The sequence below is a fragment of the Cherax quadricarinatus genome, chromosome 84 (genome assembly GCF_038502225.1).
Source record: "Cherax quadricarinatus isolate ZL_2023a chromosome 84, ASM3850222v1, whole genome shotgun sequence".
NCBI classification, from domain to species: domain Eukaryota; kingdom Metazoa; phylum Arthropoda; class Malacostraca; order Decapoda; family Parastacidae; genus Cherax; species Cherax quadricarinatus.
The window spans coordinates 11,547,808-11,570,776 of NC_091375.1; the positions used below are offsets into that span (position 1 = coordinate 11,547,808).

Genomic DNA, 22,969 nt, shown 5'->3' on the forward strand with positions numbered 1-22,969 from the left:
AGTTCCTCCCGCACAAAATCCGTCTTTACTTTCACGTCACTTTCTGCTGGGGCATACACACACACAAACGCCACTCTCTCTCCCATCCACCATCCTTCCACACGTAATACTCTCCCCCTCCTCCCCTCTTTCCTGTACAATACAAACGGGCTTGCCTCCCTGATCAACACACCCACTCCTCCTTTTAAATGCTCAGACGGCAACACATAAGCCAGGTACCCAGGCACCACTAATTCACAACCAAGTTTAAAATTGTGTTCCTGCACAAAAGCCATGTCAACCTTGTATCTATTCAAAAACATCCGGAAGCACTCACGTTTTACACCATCACACAAACCATTAATATTTATTGTTACACACCTGAGGCCGGTTTAAGGTTTCCCTCCCCGCCTCATTTCAAGACTCTTCCCTTTCTGAACATTCCCCTGGGCATTGCCTTTGCCACATAATCCACCCTCCTTCCCAACCATCCCCCCCCCTTCTGTTGTGGCCCTCTCTTAGAGTCACTCTGGGTACTATAACCCCATGCCTTTTTCCCTGGCCTTTGTGCCGGCGTCAGAACATCGTCTGTATCTGACGCCACCGCCCTTTTCCTCGTTGCTCCCTCTGTCTCCTTATCTGTATCCTGGGAGTCCTCACAATGGACTTCCACCTCTACCACACTTAATTCGCCTCCATGTCCTTCCATGGCACTCGCACTGTCCATCACAGGTGCCACCTGGTCCTCCCTCCTTCCGCACACACCTCCTTCCGCCCCGATCCCAGGTTCCTGCTTGCTGCGACTCTCCACCTCCGTAGACTGTAACATAGCCTGTAACACCGTCTCCAACTCCTCCTCGATAGCTTTCACTTCTGCGCCCACTTGCTTCTCCTCACTCGACAACTGTACAGTCAATGGGCTGGGTGATTCATGAATCACCACGTCCCCTTCCGATTCCACAGGAGGAGCCACCACCTCTTCACTCCTCATGCGACCATGCCCTCCCCCTTGCCTCCGTTCTTCCTCAGGCATCGTTTTCTCATGCGCAGGTGCTGAAATGATGACCGAAGTCTTATTCCCCTTAAGGAAGACAATCAGCAAAACGTTAACTCCAAAGCCTTCATAAACGTTATGAATTGATGAATTTAAGCCAGATGAATTCTGGTATGAGATACGCAGAAAAGGGCACACTCAGCAATAGAGTTTTAGACGTGTGAACCTGCTGGTTAGACTTAAATATTAGCCGTTTTTTCCTGTACTGTTGAACATTTGAAATTCTTGTATAACAGCATAATAAATAGCTCTTCATATTCTGTACACACACACATGTATATACATACACACACAGGGAAGGTTGCACGTCACTCCGAACACCGTGTTGGTGTTCTGCATGTTGGTGTTCTGTGTACTTGGTGTTCTGTGTACTTGGTGTTCTGTGTACTTGGTGTTCTGTGTACTTGGTGTTCTGTGTACTTGGTGTTCTGTGTACTTGGTGGTGAATATACAAAAGTAACACTGATGCTGTCACATGCTGAATGTAAACTGTTACGAATCTTTGATAACAATTCTCTACAAACACAAGGTCTGCAGAAAATTGTTTTGTACACCATTACAAGGCTGCAGAGAATTATTATGTTGTGTAAGTATGTTGTTAGGCTAATAATGCCTTCCATTTTTCCTTTCTTCTTGATTCGCCGGTACTCTCCCGGCCCGGGCCGGGCCTCTTCCAAGTGGTGGCCCGGCCTTGGCTCCCTGTCTTGGGAGTGTCTGAGACCTGAGTCTCCCATGGGAGGAGGCACAAGTACCTCCTCATCTTTGGGACCAATTGTCCCCAGGCCTAGCCACAAGCTAGGCCTATCTGGTCTGCCATCCCCGCCCCAAGGGGGCTAATAGGAATGATAGTCTTGTGAGCTACAAGCTCTGGCTCAGGCACCTACCCTGCCCTAGAAGGGCTGGGCATGGTGTCGATGTCCATTTTTCCATTCTATTCTATTTGATTTGCCAGTATGGATCCCAGCCCGGGTGTCTTCCAATTTGGTGACCCGGCATTGGCTTCCCGGGCATTTGGTGACCCGGCATTGGCTTCCCGGGCATTTGGTGACCCGGCATTGGCTTCCCGGGCATTTGGTGACCCGGCATTGGCTCCCCGGGCATTTTTCCACAGCTGTGAACTGACGAAATGATCGCAATGAACATGAAGAGTACACTTGGAAACGATTATGCCGGAAAAATATAGAGAGACAGCTTTTTGAAAAGCTGTTAAATGAAACGAATAGCTTTCTAAATTTATGTTTTTCCAATAATTGTGACAAATAGCGTGAACGTAGCGGTACTTTATTCTTGAGGCCTTGTGAATGATGATTCACTAGAATAAACACAGTGGGTAACTAGAATAAACACAGTGGGTAACTAGAATAAACACAGTGGGTAACTAGAATAAACACAGTGGGTAACTAGAATAAACACAGTGGGTAACTAGAATAAACACAGTGGGTAACTAGAATAAACACAGTGGGTAACTATTACCAACCAACATAATTCGCTAATGTAACCTTACTCAGACCTACGTTGTCTAATATTGTCAAATACTATCTTATCATACGTTACCAGGTGTGGATATATACGTAACCAGGTGTGGGTATTACACCAAATACATGATAAAACTTGTACAGACCATAGCTGACATCAATGGCATACTGCTATATAGAAAGCCCCTTATTATGCAGAGCATTACGGGCAAATTAGGTTAATTTTCTCCCAGGATGAGACCCATACCAGTCGACTAACACCCAGGTACCTATTTTACTGCTAGGTGAACATGGACAGCAGGTGTCTTAAGGAAACACGTCCTAATGTTGCCACCCGTACCGGGGATCGAATTGCGGAGCTCAGTGTGCGAGCAGAACGCAACACCAACCGAGCTAGGGAAGGTGTGGGGTGCGACCCCTGACAAACTAGTTAATGTTAAGTAAAATGTAGTCATAGCAAGATTGTGTAATTGTTTCGCCTATGGCTTGCTAAAATTAGGAGGACAGTGCGTTATCAACTGCACCTTACGTTGACTGTACGATATTGAGTGTATAGTACACATCCTGGTTACTGTACTTATCGTGTTGTGTGTGTACTCACCTATTAGTGGTTGCAGGGGTCGACTCACAGCTCCTGGCCCCGCCTCTTAGCTAGTCGTTACTAGATCCACTCTCTCCCTGATCGAAGTGTATGTGTGTGTGTAGACCATGACACGGCCCTCCCCCCGGGCGAAACATTGCATCACAACACCAGTTCGTGGGGCTCTGCCTGATCAAATAGAGGCTTTCTGCTGGTCAGATCAGTCGTGCTATTGGCGGCAGAACTTGCAGGCCACAACACTGTCATCCAGACCTCTCACCTTCACAGGATTTAATTTTAACCCCGGGGGAGAACCCACAGTGTAAGCACACACTGTTGCTAAAGGAACCTTATCACCTGTATCTGTATGCTGTGGCAGATGATAACAGGTGTAGTAAGTTGTCCTAGGTAGGCGATAGTAAGTGGTTCTGGGTAGGCGGTAATAAGTGGTCCCGGGTGGGTGGTAGTAAGTGGTCCCGGGTAGGTGGTAGTAAGTGGTTCTGGGTAGGTGGTAGTAAGTGGTTCTGGGTAGGCGGTAATAAGTGGTTCTGGGTAGGCGGTAGTAAGTGGTTCTGGGTAGGTGGTAGTAAGTGGTTCTGGGTAGGGAGTAGTAAGTGGTTCTGGGTAGGGAGTAGTAAGTGGTTCTGGGTAGGGAGTAGTAAGTGGTTCTGGGTAGGGGTAGTAAGTGGTTCTGGGTAGGGAGTAGTAAGTGGTTCTGGGTAGGGGTAGTAAGTGGTTCTGGGTAGGGAGTAGTAAGTGGTTCTGGGTAGGGAGTAGTAAGTGGTTCTGGGTAGGGGTAGTAAGTGGTTCTGGGTAGGGAGTAGTAAGTGGTTCTGGGTAGGGAGTAGTAAGTGGTTCTGGGTAGGGAGTAGTAAGTGGTTCTGGGTAGGGAGTAGTAAGTGGTTCTGGGTAGGGAGTAGTAAGTGGTTCTGGGTAGGGAGTAGTAAGTGGTTCTGGGTAGGGAGTAGTAAGTGGTTCTGGGTAGGGAGTAGTAAGTGGTTCTGGGTAGGGAGTAGTAAGTGGTTCTGGGTAGGGAGTAGTAAGTGGTTCTGGGTGGGGGGTAGTAAGTGGTTCTGGGTAGTGGTAGTAAGTGGTTCTGGGTAGTGGTAGTAAGTGGTTCTGGGTAGTGGTAGTAAGTGGTTCTGGGTAGTGGTAGTAAGTGGTTCTGGGTAGTGGTAGTAAGTGGTTCTGGGTAGTGGTAGTAAGTGGTTCTGGGTGGGGGGTAGTAAGTGGTTCTGAGTAGTGGTAGTAAGTGGTTCTGGGTAGTGGTAGTAAGTGGTTCTGGGTAGTGGTAGTAAGTGGTTCTGGGTGGGGGGTAGTAAGTGGTTCTGAGTAGTGGTAGTAAGTTGTTCTGGGTAGTGGTAGTAAGTGGTTCTGGGTAGTGGTAGTAAGTGGTTCTGGGTAGTGGTAGTAAGTGGTTCTGGGTAGTGGTAGTAAGTGGTTCTGGGTAGTGGTAGTAAGTGGTTCTGGGTAGTGGTAGTAAGTGGTTCTGGGTAGTGGTAGTAAGTGGTTCTGGGTAGGGGGTAGTAAGTGGTTCTGAGTAGTGGTAGTAAGTGGTTCTGGGTAGTGGTAGTAAGTGGTTCTGGGTAGTGGTAGTAAGTGGTTCTGGGTAGTGGTAGTAAGTGGTCCTAGTAGGAGTTAGTAAGTGATCTTGGGTAGGGGGTAGTAAGTGGTCCTAGTAGGAGTTAGTAAGTGATCTTGGGTAGGGGGTGGTAAATATTTTAACAGACATTTACAACCAATTCCTCCAGTATTTCAAGATAATACTGAAGTACGTCTGTAGTGTTTTCCAGAGACATTAAGACACGGTATCTTGACTCATCTGCTGGATAACAATTTGGAAGCTTTTACGCGCTGTTAGCAGTGACAGCAACAGTGACAACAACAACAGTGACAGCAACAGTGACAACAACAGCAGTGACAGCAACAGTGGCAACAACAACAGTGACAGCAACAGTGGTAACAACAGCAGTGACAGCAACAGTGACAACAACAGCAGTGACAGCAACAGTGACAACAACAGCAGTGACAGCAACAGTGGTAACAACAGCAGTGACAGCAACAGTGACAACAACAGCAGTGACAGCAACAGTGGTAACAACAGCAGTGACAGCAACAGTGACAACAACAACAGTGACAGCAACAGTGACAACAACAGCAGTGACAGCAACAGTGACAACAACAGCAGTGACAGCAACAGTGACAACAACAACAGTGACAGCAACAGTGACAACAACAACAGTGACAGCAACAGTGACAACAACAGCAGTGACAGCAACAGTGACAACAACAGCAGTGACAGCAACAGTGACAACAACAACAGTGACAGCAACAGTGACAACAACAGCAGTGACAGCAACAGTGGCAACAACAACAGTGACAGCAACAGTGGTAACAACAGCAGTGACAGCAACAGTGACAACAACAGCAGTGACAGCAACAGTGACAACAACAGCAGTGACAGCAACAGTGGTAACAACAGCAGTGACAGCAACAGTGACAACAACAGCAGTGACAGCAACAGTGGTAACAACAGCAGTGACAGCAACAGTGACAACAACAACAGTGACAGCAACAGTGACAACAACAGCAGTGACAGCAACAGTGGTAACAACAGCAGTGACAGCAACAGTGGCAACAACAGCAGTGACAGCAACAGTGACAACAACAGCAGTGACAGCAACAGTGGTAACAACAGCAGTGACAGCAACAGTGACAACAACAGCAGTGACAGCAACAGTGGTAACAACAGCAGTGACAGCAACAGTGACAACAACAACAGTGACAGCAACAGTGACAACAACAGCAGTGACAGCAACAGTGGTAACAACAGCAGTGACAGCAACAGTGACAACAACAACAGTGACAGCAACAGTGACAACAACAGCAGTGACAGCAACAGTGGTAACAACAGCAGTGACAGCAACAGTGACAACAACAACAGTGACAGCAACAGTGACAACAACAGCAGTGACAGCAACAGTGGTAACAACAGCAGTGACAGCAACAGTGGCAACAACAGCAGTGACAGCAACAGTGACAACAACAGCAGTGACAGCAACAGTGACAACAACAGCAGTGACAGCAACAGTGACAACAACAACAGTGACAGCAACAGTGACAACAACAGCAGTGACAGCAACAGTGGTAACAACAGCAGTGACAGCAACAGTGGCAACAACAGCAGTGACAGCAACAGTGACAACAACAGCAGTGACAGCAACAGTGGTAACAACAGCAGTGACAGCAACAGTGGCAACAACAGCAGTGACAGCAACAGTGGCAACAACAGCAGTGACAGCAACAGTGACAACAACAGCAGTGACAGCAACAGTGGCAACAACAGCAGTGACAGCAACAGTGACAACAACAGCAGTGACAGCAACAGTGACAACAACAGCAGTGACAGCAACAGTGACAACAACAGCAGTGACAGCAACAGTGACAACAACAGCAGTGACAGCAACAGTGGTAACAACAGCAGTGACAGCAACAGTGACAACAGCAGTGACAGCAACAGTGGTAACAACAGCAGTGACAGCAACAGTGGCAACGACAGCAGTGACAGCAACAGTGACAACAACAGCAGTGACAGCAACAGTGGTAACAACAGCAGTGACAGCAACAGTGGCAACAACAGCAGTGACAGCAACAGTGACAACAACAGCAGTGACAGCAACAGTGGCAACAACAGCAGTGACAGCAACAGTGACAGCAACAGTGGCAACAACATCAGTGACAGCAACAGTGACAACAACAGCAGTGACAGCAACAGTGGTAACAACAGCAGTGACAGCAACAGTGACAACAACAGCAGTGACAGCAACAGTGGTAACAACAGCAGTGACAGCAACAGTGGCAACAACAGCAGTGACAGCAACAGTGACAACAACAGCAGTGACAGCAACAGTGGTAACAACAGCAGTGACAGCAACAGTGGCAACAACAGCAGTGACAGCAACAGTGACAACAACAGCAGTGACAGCAACAGTGGCAACAACAGCAGTGACAGCAACAGTGGTAACAACAGCAGTGACAGCAACAGTGGCAACAGCAGCAGTGACAGCAACAGTGGCAACAACAGCAGTGACAGCAACAGTGGCAACAACAGCAGTGACAGCAACAGTGGCAACAACAGCAGTGACAGCAACAGTGGCAACAACAGCAGTGACAGCAACAGTGGCAACAACAGCAGTGACAGCAACTGGCAACAACAGCAGTGACAGCAACAGTGGCAACAACAGCAGTGACAGTAACAGCAGTGGCCGCAGCAACAGTGACAGCAGTAGCAGTGACAGCAACAGTGGCAACAGCAGCAGTGACAGCAACAGTGGCAACAACAGCAGTGACAGCAACAGTGGCAACAACAGCAGTGACAGCAACAGTGGCAACAACAGCAGTGACAGCAACAACAGTGGCCGCAGCAACAGTGACAGCAGTAGCAGTGACAACAACAGTGGCAACAACAGCAGTGACAGCAACAGTGGCAACAACAGCAGTGACAGCAACAGTGGCAACAACAGCAGTGACAGCAACAGTGGCAACAACATCAGTGACAGCAACAGTGGTAACAACAGCAGTGACAGCAACAGTGGCAACAACAACAGTGACAGCAGCAGCAGTGACAGCAACAACAGTGACAGCAGCAACAGTGACAGCAGCAACAGTGACAGCAACAACAGTGACAGCAGCAGCAGTGACAGCAGCAACAGTGACAGCAACAACAGTGGCCGCAGCAACAGTGAGAGCAGTAGCAGTGACAGCAACAGTGGCAATAACAGCAGTGACAGCAACAGTGTCAACAACAGCAGTGACAGCAACAGTGGCAACAACAGCAGTGACAGCAACAGTGGCAACAACATCAGTGACATCAACAGCAGTGACAGCAGCAACAGTGACAGCAACAACAGTGACAGCAGCAGCAGTGACAGCAACAACAGTGACAGCAGCAGCAGTGACAGCAGCAGCAGTGACGGCTCTCAGAGCTTGTCTACTCTGTGACACACCTGTTGATTATTACCAAGCCACCACTATCCTCACAGCCCAGTCTGAAGCCACACTTCCTTGTAGCCAGCTTGATCAACCAAGCTGTTGCTGCTACCACCCCGCAGTCCCACATAACCAGTCACACAACTGGACTGTTAAGTATAAAGCCACTTTCTCTCTCTCTCTCTCTCTCTCTCTCTCTCTCTCTCTCTCTCTCTCTCTCTCTCTATCTCTCTCTCTCTCTCTCTCTCTCTCTCTCTCTCTCTCTCTCTCTCTCTCTCTCTCTCTCTCTCTCTCTCTCTCTCTCTCTCTTTTACACAGGGTTTGACAGGTTAAGGATCCCTAGCTTTATTGACAAGCTATTTACAGGTTAAGGATTCCTAACTTTATTGGCAAGCTAAGAGCTGTTACCTACATCAGCTCATTTGAAAGCATTTTTATTGTTATGAGACATACAAGTAGGGAACAGGATGAAGTTAGAGCCATCTGTGGGCCAGCATTTTCATTTGATCAACTGACTTTATCTCGTTGACATCATTATGCTGTACGAATGTGTTCCATACTCGAGTCATCCTGGGTATGTATGATCTCAGATGGAGTGATGTTCTGGAGAAGGGTACAGCCAGAGTGAAGTTGCTGCTTTCTGCCCGTCTTGTGGCATAAAAGCTTGTTTCACGCTGTCCTCGAAGTGGATCCAAGTGTGGTATTTTGACAATATTGGCCTTGTACATAACAGTAAGGCCACCCACATCCCTCCTATGTTGAAGGCTCTGCTGAAATGACAGATCTATCCAGGATGGGTCCAGGCGAGAGATGAGACGTCTTGCTCTGTTCTCTACTCTGTCAAGCAGTCGCAGATGAGAGGGGGGGGGGGCAGGCAAACCAAGAAAGTGGAGCATACTCAAGGTGTGAGCGTACTTGTGCCTCGTACAGGATCTTGCAACCCGTACTGTCAAGCAGATGCGAGATACGGCGAAGTGCTGTAAGCTTCCTGGCTGCCTTGTTTGCAAGATTTACAACATGGTTCTTCATAGTTTGGAGTCAGATTTCACCCCAAGGATATCAACTTCTTCTCCAGGTGCCAACACCCTCCCATTCATCCTTACTACTGCACCAGCATTACCATCATGGTGCCTAGAGACGACCATCATTTGTGTTTTCTCAGGTGCAAATGTTACTTGCCATCTATTTCCCCAAGCTGATATAGCTCTCAGCTGGTGATTGATGTAGCTTAGAGCAGCTGGCATTTCTTCTCTTGGATAAGTGAATGTCAGTGTACAGTCGTCTGCATATGCATGTGATTCTGGGATGAGATGAAGAAGGTCATTGAAGTAGACATTCCATAACAATGGACCCAGCATGCGTCCTTGTGGAACACTTGCCCCAATAGGATGTCTTGCTGATTCCGTTCCATTGAGAACTACACTTAGAGATCTACCATGAAGGTAATCACTGAGGAGACATAGCGTAGAGCCTGCAATTCCCAGTGCTTGAAGTTTTGCTAAGAGGCCCTGGTGCCACACCCGGTCGAAAGCGCCAGCAATGTCCAGTGCTACCACACAGCTGACTTTGGATTCATCCAGTGACTGGTGCCATTTAGTGGAGAGGTTTAACAACAGATCAGCAGCAGAGTAACCTTTCCTGAAGCCATATTGACGATCACAAAGTAGTGAGTGGTAGTCAAAAAACTCTGTCATTTGTCTTGAGATTATTGTCTCAAGGATCTTACCAGTGATTGACAGGAGTGACACTGGTCTGTAGTTGCTGATTTCTGCTCTGCTCTTCTTTTCGTGAACAGGGACTACATTTGCCTCTTTCCATAGAGAGGGCCATTTACGCTGTACTAGGCAGTGCTGAAAGATGCGAGTTAGAGGTGCTGCTAGCTGGTCTGCACATCTTCTCAGCAATCTTGGGCTCAACTTGTCTGGGCCCACAGCCTTTTCTTGGTCAAGAGATTTAAGAAGGAAATGCACCTCCTCCTGCCTTATTGTCACCACTGACAGTTTTGACCAACCAAGCTGTTGCTGCTACCACCCCGCAGTCCCTCTCTCTCTCTCTCAGAAAATATTCATTGTGTGTGTACTCACCTAGTTGTGGTTGCAGGGGTCGAGCCACAGCTCCTGGCCCCGCCTCTTCATTGGCCTCTACTAGGTCACTCTTTCCGCTCCATGAACTTTATCATACCTCTTCTTAAAGCTATGTATGGATCCTGCCTCCAGGTGTGTGTGTGTGTGTGTGTGTGTGTGTGTGTGTGTGTGTGTGTGTGTGTGTGTGTGTGTGTGTGTGTGTGTGTGTGTGTGTGTGTGTGTGTGTGTGTGTGTGTGTGTGTGTGTGTGTGTGTGTGTGTGTGTGTGTGTGTGTGTAAAGGGGGCGTGGTTGTTATCTGCTGACTCACATTTCCGCGTGACGAGTGATCAACGTTCACAAGTGAACGCTGACTGTGTGTACCCCTGTGTACATTGTTACTGAGGGCGAGCGCTGAGGTCAGCAAGACCCACCCATCACCCACCAAGTCTGACTAACTTCCTGAGCAAAACTTAAACTGATGATTAAGACACGTATGCAACAGTATCGTTATTGTTGCAACATTTCGCCAACACAATAGAATTCTTCAGTCAGATACAGAGGCAGCAGGTGTAGTAGTGAAGCGAAGATGATGTAATCAAACCATCAACCTTGGAGAAATAGCATTTGATTGTCAGATATTGTCTACCCGTCCTCCTTCCAATATGGCATTCTTCGGGTTCCAGGACTGAAATGTTTTCTGATGTGTCCTAGTGTTTGTTTACGTGTCTGTCTAAACTAACTTGTCGGTATCTATTACCAAGGTGTATACCAGAGGTTAGGTTACCTCTAGTCGCTTCAGAAAGGGGTCACCGCCTCCCCGGCCCCCGAACAAATCTAGTTGCTGACCTGTGTGTGTGTGTGTGTGTGTGTGTGTGTGTGTGTGTGTGTGTGTGTGTGTGTGTGTGTGTGTGTGTGTGTGTGTCTCCGTCCCGCAATCCAACGTACTTGCACCACAACCCGGCTCATCAGCAACTGATTTTGGTTATAATCGGTCTTAATATTACCAGTAACAACATTAACTACCTCTCTCCTCCCTCCATACACTTCACTGTAACGTTTAAGTTCACTTGTATGACCACGATCTTATATATAAACATTCACCAGTATAATTTTTCAATTGATTTCGATAGATACCCCACACGTGTCCGTCACGCTATTTATATTGATATAATTTCTAGAGATAACTGCATTATTCGTACAGGGGAAGAGCAGATTTAGGGGAGATAGAAACTGCATTAATAATAATAAAAATAATAATAATAATAATAATAATAATAATAATAATAATAATAATAATAATTATTATTATTATTATTATTATTATTATTATTATTATTATTATTATTATTATTATTATTATTATTATTATTATAAAGAGGAAGAAACATCATCTATTAACTAGTGAAGGCATTCAAAAATATGGCCCGAATTCCAAATTAATATATATATATATATATATATATATATATATATATATATATATATATATATATATATATATATATATATATATATATATGTTAGATCGGTCCATCTTTTTGAAACACCATGTATTTTGGTCGTGATTAAACGAGAATCATAATTTCACCGCCAGTGATACACACACCAACACTCCTGAAGTTCACTCTCCAGCACCAACACTCCTGAAGTTCACTCTCCAGCACCAACACTCCTGTAGTTCACTCTCCAGCACCAACACTCCTGTAGTTCACTCTCCAGCACCAACACTCCTGAAGTTCACTCTCCTGCACCAACACTCCTGAAGTTCACTCTCCTGCACCAACACTCCTGAAGTTCACTCTCCAGCACCAACACTCCTGAAGTTCACTCTCCAGCACCAACACTCCTGAAGTTCACTCTCCAGCACCAACACTCCTGAAGTTCACTCTCCTGCACCAACACTCCTGAAGTTCACTCTCCAGCACCAACACTCCTGAAGTTCACTCTCCTGCACCAACACTCCTGAAGTTCACTCTCCAGCACCAACACTCCTGAAGTTCACTCTCCTGCACCAACACTCCTGAAGTACACTCTCCAGCACCAACACTCCTGAAGTTCACTCTCCTGCACCAACACTCCTGAAGTTCACTCTCCTGCACCAATACTCCTGAAGTTCACTCTCCTGCACCAACACTCCTGAAGTTCACTCTCCTGCACCAACACTCCTGAAGTTCACTCTCCTGCACCAACACTCCTGAAGTTCACCCTCCTTCACCAACACTCCTGACGTTCACTCTCCTGCACCAGCACGCCTGAAGTTCACTCTCCAGCACCAACACTCCTGAAGTTCACTCTCCTGCACCAACACTACTGAAGTTCACTCTCCAGCACCAACACTCCTGAAGTTCACCCTCCTTCACCAACACTCCTGAAGTTCACTCTCCTGCACCAACACTCCTGAAGTTCACTCTCCTGCACCAATACTCCTGAAGTTCACTCTCCTGCACCAACACTCCTGAAGTTCACTCTCCTGCACCAACACTCCTGAAGTTCACTCTCCTGCACCAACACTCCTGAAGTTCACCCTCCTTCACCAACACTCCTGAAGTTCACTCTCCAGCACCAACACTCCTGAAGTTCACTCTCCAGCACCAACACTCCTGAAGTTCACTCTCCTGCACCAACACTACTGAAGTTCACTCTCCTGCACCAACACTCCTGAAGTTCACTCTCCAGCACCAACACTCCTGAAGTTCACTCTCCTGCACCAACACTCCTGAAGTTCACTCTCCAGCACCAACACTCCTGAAGTTCACTCTCCAGCACCAACACTCCTGAAGTTCACTCTCCTGCACCAACACTCCTGAAGTTCACTCTCCAGCACCAACACTCCTGAAGTTCACTCTCCTGCACCAACACTCCTGAAGTTCACTCTCCAGCACCAACACTCCTGAAGTTCACTCTCCAGCACCAACACTCCTGAAGTTCACTCTCCTGCACCAACACTCCTGAAGTTCACTCTCCAGCACCAACACTCCTGAAGTTCACTCTCCAGCACCAACACTCCTGAAGTTCACTCTCCTGCACCAACACTCCTGAAGTTCACTCTCCTGCACCAATACTCCTGAAGTTCACTCTCCTGCACCAACACTCCTGAAGTTCACTCTCCTGCACCAACACTCCTGAAGTTCACTCTCCAGCACCAACACTCCTGAAGTTCACTCTCCTGCACCAACACTCCTGAAGTTCACTCTCCTGCACCAACACTCCTGAAGTTCACTCTCCTGCACCAACACTCCTGAAGTTCACTCTCCAGCACCAACACTCCTGAAGTTCACTCTCCAGCACCAACACTCCTGAAGTTCACTCTCCAGCACCAACACTCCTGAAGTTCACTCTCCTGCACCAACACTCCTGAAGTTCACTCTCCAGCACCAACACTCCTGAAGTTCACTCTCCAGCACCAACACTCCTGAAGTTCACTCTCCTGCACCAACACTCCTGAAGTTCACTCTCCAGCACCAACACTCCTGAAGTTCACTCTCCAGCACCAACACTCCTGAAGTTCACTCTCCTGCACCAACACTCCTGAAGTTCACTCTCCTGCACCAACACTCCTGAAGTTCACTCTCCTGCACCAACACTCCTGAAGTTCACTCTCCTGCACCAACACTCTCCAGCACCAACACTCCTGAAGTTCACTCTCCTGCACCAACACTCCTGAAGTTCACTCTCCTGCACCAACACTCCAGCACCTCCAGCACCAACACTCCTGAAGTTCACTCTCCAGCACCAACACTCCTGAAGTTCACTCTCCAGCACCAACACTCCTGAAGTTCACTCTCCTGCACCAACACTCCTGAAGTTCACTCTCCAGCACCAACACTCCTGAAGTTCACTCTCCAGCACCAACACTCCTGAAGTTCACTCTCCTGCACCAACACTCCTGAAGTTCACTCTCCAGCACCAACACTCCTGAAGTTCACTCTCCAGCACCAACACTCCTGAAGTTCACTCTCCTGCACCAACACTCCTGAAGTTCACTCTCCTGCACTCCTGAAGTTCATGCACCAACACTCCTGAAGTTCACTCTCCTGCACCAACACTCCTGAAGTTCACTCTCCTGCACCAACACTCCTGAAGTTCACTCTCCAGCACCAACACTCCTGCCGTTCACTCTTCACTCTCACTCTCCTGCACCAACACTCCTGAAGTTCACTCTCATGCACCAACACTCCTGAAGTTCACTCTCCAGCACCAACACTCCTGAAGTTCACTCTCCAGCACCAACACTCCTGAAGTTCACTCTCCAGCACCAACACTCCTGAAGTTCACTCTCCAGCACCAACACTCCTGAAGTTCACTCTCCTGCACCAACACTCCTGAAGTTCACTCTCCAGCACCAACACTCCTGAAGTTCACTCTCCAGCACCAACACTCCTGAAGTTCACTCTCCAGCACCAACACTCCTGAAGTTCACTCTCCAGCACCAACACTCCTGAAGTTCACTCTCCACTCTCCTGCACCAACACTCCTGAAGTTCACTCTCCAGCACCTCCTGCACCAACACTCCTGAAGTTCACTCTCCAGCACCAACACTCCTGAAGTTCACTCTCCAGCACCAACACTCCTGAAGTTCACTCTCCTGCACCAACACTCCTGAAGTTCACTCTCCAGCACCAACACTCCTGAAGTTCACTCTCCTGCACCAACACTCCTGAAGTTCACTCTCCAGCACCAACACTCCTGAAGTTCACTCTCCACTCTCCAGCACCAACACTCCTGAAGTTCACTCTCCTGCACCAACACTCCTGAAGTTCACTCTCCAGCACCAACACTCCTGAAGTTCACTCTCCTCCAGCACCAACACTCCTGAAGTTCACTCTCCAGCACCAACACTCCTGAAGTTCACTCTCCAGCACCAACACTCCTGAAGTTCACTCTCCTGCACCAACACTCCTGAAGTTCACTCTCCAGCACCAACACTCCTGAAGTTCACTCTCCAGCACCAACACTCCTGAAGTTCACTCTCCAGCACCAACACTCCTGAAGTTCACTCTCCAGCACCAACACTCCTGAAGTTCACTCTCCAGCACCAACACTCCTGAAGTTCACTCTCCAGCACCAACACTCCTGAAGTTCACTCTCCAGCACCAACACTCCTGAAGTTCACTCTCCAACACCAACACTACTTAAGTTCACTCTCCATCAACAACACTCCTGAAGTTCACTCTCCAGCACCAACACTCCTTAAGTTCACTCTCCAGCACCAACACTCCTGAAGTTCACTCTCCTGCACCAACACTCCTGAAGTTCACTCTTGCACCAACACTCCTCTCACTCTGCACCAACACTCCTGAAGTTCACTCTCCTGAAGTTCACTCTCCAGCACCAACACTCCTGAAGTTCACTCTCCAGCACCAACACTCCTGAAGTTCACTCTCCAGCACCAACACTCCTGAAGTTCACTCTCCAGCACCAACACTACTGAAGTTCACTCTCCAGCACCAACACTCTACTGAAGTTCACTCTCCAGCACCAACACTCCTGAAGTTCACTCTCCAGCACCAACACTCCTGAAGTTCACTCTCCAGCACCAACACTCCTGAAGTTCACTCTCCAGCACCAACACTCCTGAAGTTCACTCTCCAGCACCAACACTCCTGAAGTTCACTCTCCAGCACCAACACTCCTGAAGTTCACTCTCCAGCACCAACACTCCTGAAGTTCACTCTCCAGCACCAACACTCCTTAAGTTCACTCTCCTGCACCAACACTCCTGAAGTTCACTCTCCTGCACCAACACTCCTGAAGTTCACTCTCCTGCACCAACACTCCTGAAGTTCACTCTCCAGCACCAACACTCCTGAAGTTCACTCTCCAGCACCAACACTCCTGAAGTTCACTCTCCAGCACCAACACTCCTGAAGTTCACTCTCCTGCACCAACACTCCTGAAGTTCACTCTCATGCACCAACACTCCTGAAGTTCACTCTCCAGCACCAACACTCCTGAAGTTCACTCTCCTGCACCAACACTCCTGAAGTTCACTCTCCAGCACCAACACTCCTGAAGTTCACTCTCCAGCACCAACACTCCTGAAGTTCACTCTCCAGCACCAACACTCCTGAAGTTCACTCTCCAGCACCAACACTCCTGAAGTTCACTCTCCTGCACCAACACTCCTTAAGTTCACTCTCCAGCACCAACACTCCTGAAGTTCACTCTCCAGCACCACCACTCCTGAAGTTCACTCTCCTGCACCAACACCTGAAGTTCACTCTCCAGCACCAACACTCCTGAAGTTCACTCTCCAGCACCAACACTCCTGAAGTTCACTCTCCAGCACCAACACTCCTGAAGTTCACTCTCCAGCACCAACACTCCTGAAGTTCACTCTCCAGCACCAACACTCCTGAAGTTCACTCTCCAGCACCAACACTCCTGAAGTTCACTCTCCAGCACCAACACTCCTGAAGTTCACTCTCCAGCACCAACACTACTGAAGTTCACTCTCCAGCACCAACACTCCTGAAGTTCACTCTCCAGCACCAACACTCCTTAAGTTCACTCTCCAGCACCAACACTCCTGAAGTTCACTCTCCTGCACCAACACTCCTGAAGTTCACTCTCCTGCACCAACACTCCTTAAGCTCACTCTCCAGCACCAACACTCCTGAAGTTCACTCTCCTGCACCAACACTCCTTAAGTTCACTCTCCAGCACCAACACTCCTGAAGTTCACTCTCCAGCACCAACACTCCTGAAGTTCACTCTCCAGCACCAACACTCCTGAAGTTCACTCTCCAGCACCAACACTACTGAAGTTCACTCTCCAGCACCAACACTCATGAAGTTCACTCTCCAGCACCAACACTCCTGAAGTTCACTCTCCAGCACCAACACTTCTGAAGTTCACTCTCCAGCACCAACACTCCTGAAGTTCACTCTCCAGCACCAACACTCCTGAAGTTCACTCTCCAGCACCAACACTCCTGAAGTTCACTCTCCAGCACCAACACTCCTGAAGTTCACTCTCCTGCACCAACACTCCTGAAGTTCACTCTCCAGCACCAACACTCCTTAAGTTCACTCTCCAGCACCAACACTCCTGAAGTTCACTCTCCTGCACCAACACTCCTGAAGTTCACTCTCCTGCACCAACACTCCTGAAGTTCACTCTCCAGCACCAACACTCCTGAAGTTCACTCTCCAGCACCAACACTCCTGAAGTTCACTCTCCGGCACCAACACTCCTGAAGTTCACTCTCCTGCACCAACACTCCTGAAGTTCACTCTCCAGCACCAACACTCCTGAAGTTCACTCTCTAGCACCAACACTCCTGAAGTTCACTCTCCTGCACCAACACTCCTGAAGTTCACTCCCCAGCACCAACACTCCTTAAGTTCACTCTCCAGCACCAACACTCCTGAAGTTCACTCTCCAGCACCAACACTCCTGAAGTTCACTCTCATGCACCAACACTCCTGAAGTTCACTCTCCAGCACCAACACTCCTGAAGTTCACTCTCCAGCACCAACACTCATGAAGTTCACTCTCCAGCACCAACACTCCTGAAGATCACTCTCCTGCACCAACACTCCTGAAGTTCACTCTCCAGCACCAACACTCCTGAAGTTCACTCTCCAGCACCAACACTCCTGAAGTTCACTCTCCTGCACCAACACTCCTGAAGTTCACTCTCGAGCACCGACACTCCTGAAGTTCACTCTCCTGCACCAACACTCCTTAAGTTCACTCTCCATCACCAACACTCCTGAAGTTCACTCTCCTGCACCAACACTCCTGAAGTTCACTCCCCTGCACCAACACTCCTGAAGTTCACTCTCCAGCACCAACACTCGTGAAGTTTCCTCTTCTGCACCAACACTCCTGAAGTTCACTCTCCTGCACCAACACTCCTGAAGTTCACTCTCCAGCACCAACACTCCCGAAGTTCACTCTCCAGCACCAACACTCCTGAAGTTCACTCTTCTGCACCAACACTCCTGAAGCTCGCTCTCCTGCACCAACACTCCTTAAGTTCACTCTCCTGCACCAACACTCCTGAAGTTCACTCTCCTGCACCAACACTCCTGAAGTTCACTCTCCTGCGCCAACACTCCTGAACTTCACTCTCCAGCACCAACACTCCTGAAGTTCACTCTCCAGCACCAACACTCCTGAAGTTCATTCTCCAGCACCAACACTCCTGAAGTTCACTCTCCTGCACCAACACTCCTGAAGTTCACTCTCCAGCACCAACACTCCTGAACTTCACTCTCCAGCACCAACACTCCTGAAGTTCACTCTTCTGCACCAACACTCCTGAAGTTCACTCTCCTGCACCAACACTCCTGAAGTTCACTCTCCTGCACCAACACTCCTGAAGTTCACTCTCCTGCACCAACACTCCTGAAGTTCACTCTCCTGCACCAACACTCCTGAAGTTCACTCTCCTGCACCAACACTCCTGAAGTTCACTCTCCAGCACCAACACTCCTGAAGTTCACTCTCCTGCACCAACACTCCTGAAGTTCACCCTCCTTCACCAACACTCCTGAAGTTCACTCTCCTGCACCAACACTCCTGAAGTTCACTCTCCTGCACCAACACTCCTGAAGTTCACTCTCCTGCACCAACACTCCTGAAGTTCACTCTCCAGTACCAACACTCCTGAAGTTCACTCTCCTGCACCAACACTCCTGAAGTTCACTCTCCTGCACCAACACTCCTGAAGTTCACTCTCCTGCACCAACACTCCTGAAGTTCACTCTCCAGCACCAACACTCCTGAAGTTCACTCTCCTGCACCAACACTCCTGAAGTTCACCCTCCTTCACCAACACTCCTGAAGTTCACTCTCCTGCACCAACACTCCTGAAGTTCACTCTCCTGCACCAACACTCCTGAAGTTCACTCTCCTGCACCAACACTCCTGAAGTTCACTCTCCTGCACCAATACTCCTGAAGTTCACTCTCCTGCACCAACACTCCTGAAGTTCACTCTCCAGCACCAACACTCCTGAAGTTCACTCTCCTGCACCAACACTCCTGAAGTTCACCCTCCTTCACCAACACTCCTGAAGTTCACTCTCCTGCACCAACACTCCTGAAGTTCACTCTCCTGCACCAACACTCCTGAAGTTCACTCTCCTGCACCAATACTCCTGAAGTTCACTCTCCTGCACCAACACTCCTGAAGTTCACTCTCCTGCACCAACACTCCTGAAGTTCACTCTCCAGCACCAACACTCCTGAAGTTCACTCTCCAGCACCAACACTCATGAAGTTCACTCTCCAGCACCAACACTCCTGAAGATCACTCTCCTGCACCAACACTCCTGAAGTTCACTCTCCAGCACCAACACTCCTGAAGTTCACTCTCCAGCACCAACACTCCTGAAGTTCACTCTCCTGCACCAACACTCCTGAAGTTCACTCTCGAGCACCGAGACTCCTGAAGTTCACTCTCCTGCACCAACACTCCTTAAGTTCACTCTCCATCACCAACACTCCTGAAGTTCACTCTCCTGCACCAACACTCCTGAAGTTCACTCTCCTGCACCAACACTCCTGAAGTTCACTCTCCAGCACCAACACTCGTGAAGTTTCCTCTTCTGCACCAACACTCCTGAAGTTCACTCTCCTGCACCAACACTCCTGAAGTTCACTCTCCAGCACTCCTGAACACTCTCCTGAAGTTCACTCTCCAGCACCAACACTCCTGAAGTTCACTCTTCTGCACCAACACTCCTGAAGCTCACTCTCCTGCACCAACACTCCTTAAGTTCACTCTCCTGCACCAACACTCCTGAAGTTCACTCTCCAGCACCAACACTCCTGAAGTTCACTCTCCTGCGCCAACACTCCTGAAGTTCACTCTCCTGCACCAACACTCCTGAAGTTCACTCTCCAGCACCAACACTCCTGAAGTTCACTCTCCAGCACCAACACTCCTGAAGTTCACTCTCCTGCACCAACACTCCTGAAGTTCACTCTCCAGCACCAACACTCCTGAAGTTCACTCTCCAGCACCAACACTCCTGAAGTTCACTCTCCAGCACCAACACTCCTGAAGTTCACTCTCCAGCACCAACACTCCTGTAGTTCACTCTCCTGCACCAACACTCCTGAAGTTCACTCTCCAGCACCAACACTCCTGAAGTTCACTCTCCTGCACCAACACTCCTGAAGTTCACTCTCCAGCACCAACACTCCTGAAGTTCACTCTCCAGCACCAACACTCCTGAAGTTCACTCTCCTGCACCAACACTCCTGAAGTTCACTCTCCTGCACCAGCACTCCTGAAGTTCACTCTCCTGCACCAACACTCCTGAAGTTCACTCTCCAGCACCAACACTCCTGAAGTTCACTCTCCAGCACCAACACTCCTTAAGTTCACTCTCCAGCACCAACACTCCTGAACTTCACTCTCCTGCACCAACACTCCTGAAGTTCACTCTGCTGCACCAACACTCCTGAAGTTCACTCTCCAGCACCAACACTCCTGAAGTTCACTCTCCAGCACCAACACTCCTGAAGTTCACTCTCCAGCACCAACACTCCTGAACTTCACTCTCCTGCACCAACACTCCTGAAGTTCACTCTGCTGCACCAACACTCCTGAAGTTCACTCTCCAGCACCAACACTCCTGAAGTTCACTCTCCAGCACCAACACTCCTGAAGTTCACTCTCCAGCACCAACACTCCTGAAGTTCACTCTCCAGCACCAACACTCCTGAAGTTCACTCTCCAGCACCAACACTCCTGAAGTTCACTCTCCAGCACCAACACTCCTGAAGTTCACTCTCCAGCACCAACACTCCTTAAGTTCACTCTCCAGCACCAACACTCCTGAAGTTCACTCTCCAGCACCAACACTCCTGAAGTTCACTCTCCAGCACCAACACTCCTGAAGTTCACTCTCCAGCACCAACACTCCTGAAGTTCACTCTCCAGCACCAACACTCCTGTAGTTCACTCTCCTGCACCAACACTCCTGAAGTTCACTCTCCAGCACCAACACTCCTGAAGTTCACTCTCCTGCACCAACACTCCTGAAGTTCACTCTCCAGCACCAACACTCCTGAAGTTCACTCTCCTGCACCAACACTCCTGAAGTTCACTCTCCGCTATCAATAAATTATGAGGCAGCTTCTATGAACGTTTCAAGCCGAGCCACTGAGGCTTTTGGTAGTTATCTGAGCCATTCCAAGATACTGGGAATGGTGCCCATAACTTTGGTTACAGGGCGCCTGCACTTGTCAGTTGTGCCTAGAATTTAGTCCTCTTTCCCGTACATAAGCGTTCAAAATTTGAATCCGATCGGAAGAGTGGTTCTTGAGTTACAAATGAAATAAAATCGGAGAGTAGAAGAAAGCGAAATAAACAGAAAAAAATCGGGCAACTGCTCCAATGTCGTCCATAGAGGATACTTAACAAACCTGAATTACTGTTACAAAGATTTAGGGAAGTCAGAAGCCTTTATTGTATATTCTCAGTAAGACAGGACCAGAATGTTTCAGAGATGGGACACAGCAACAAGGGCGTCACAAGTGGAAGTTGAAAACTCAGATGAGTCATAGGGATGTTTGGAAGTATTTCTTTAGCCTTAGAATTGTCAGGAAGTGAAACAATCTGGAGAGTGAAGTAGTGGAGGCAGGATCCATACATAACTTTGAAGAGATGTTATGATAAGGCTCATGGAGGGGGGGGGGTAGACCTAGTAGCAACTAGCTGTGAATCGACCCCTGTAACCACATACAGGTGAGTATATGTTGGCGAGTACATACAGGTGAGTACATATTGGTGAGTATGTACAGGTTAGTACGTACAGATGAGTACATACTGGTGAGTACATATAGGTGAGTATAGTCTAATAACATTTTTCCTTGGCTCGTTTTTAGGATTGAGTATTTCCTTGCAGTAACGCTGCATATAACTGGCTAACACAATGGTAACTCGCCACCATTAGACAAATTGTTCACTATGTCTCGCCATTAGCTGGAAAAATATCCACTGAGCTTTTTGAAAAAACCGAAGTACGTATATACAATGCATCACATCATGGTAAGTCTCTGCCAAGACCAAGTCTTTTCAGTGTATATATCTAAATCTCTCCCCCCATCTAGAATTTACATTATGCTTCGCTATATAGTTATTCAACTTAATTTAGTAAATTTCTTTCTTAGGATGGAAGCGATATAGTGTATTAAGGTCATAAATAGGAAGTATTCAACCAGCAAGAGGAAACTCACACGAGGAAGAGAAGAATATGGTAAATATGACAACCAAAGATTAAAACATGTGAACAGTGTGTGGATGAGGCACACACACAGAAGACGGATTTAGTGAGTACTAAGTCTAGTTGAAAATACCTAAAACAGACAAGAAGAGGAGGAAGCCATCCTGGTAGACAAGACTAGGAATTAGCTGTACGATATATGAAGAAATGTGAGGATTGTGGAGTTGAGGAGATGGACTGTAGGGACAAGAGGGAGGCAACACATACTCGTGGTATCCTGGCGTTGAGTCGTATCTTCAGACGACGTCCTCGACACTCCATCCTGCTGCTCCTGGTCTCCTGCCTCATCATCATCCTCATACATCAGCTCTTCCTCGTTATCTGCACCTACCAGTAAGTCTTCTTTCAGTCGATATGGGTTCAGACCCCACACAATGGGTGGGGTCTCAATCCATATCGAGTGAGTTGTAAAACTCCAGGCCACTCACCATGGGTTGAAACCCCACCAGTTCCGTGGTTTGTTTACAATCACATTATTATATTATTAAGATTTCTTCAGCCACCCACCCGTGTTTTCATTTACCTATCAGCCAATACATCACTGTACTTATACCAGCTGAATAAATCTTTTAAAAACCAG

At 48.2% G+C, this 22,969-nt stretch overlaps 1 protein-coding gene across 3 annotated transcripts in view; it reads left to right on the forward strand.

The window, feature by feature from the left end:
* The window catches only part of LOC128704391 (glycoprotein-N-acetylgalactosamine 3-beta-galactosyltransferase 1), a 56,053-nt gene that overhangs the window by 22,289 nt on the left and 10,795 nt on the right, over window positions 1-22,969 (forward strand). For all 3 annotated transcript variants that reach the window (XM_053799537.2, XM_053799535.2, XM_053799536.2), the window contains exon 2: window positions 22,277-22,722. In XM_053799537.2, the coding sequence (XP_053655512.2) occupies window positions 22,529-22,722 (194 nt within the window). In that variant the 5' untranslated portion in view covers window positions 22,277-22,528. The remainder of the gene's footprint in view (window positions 1-22,276; window positions 22,723-22,969) is intronic.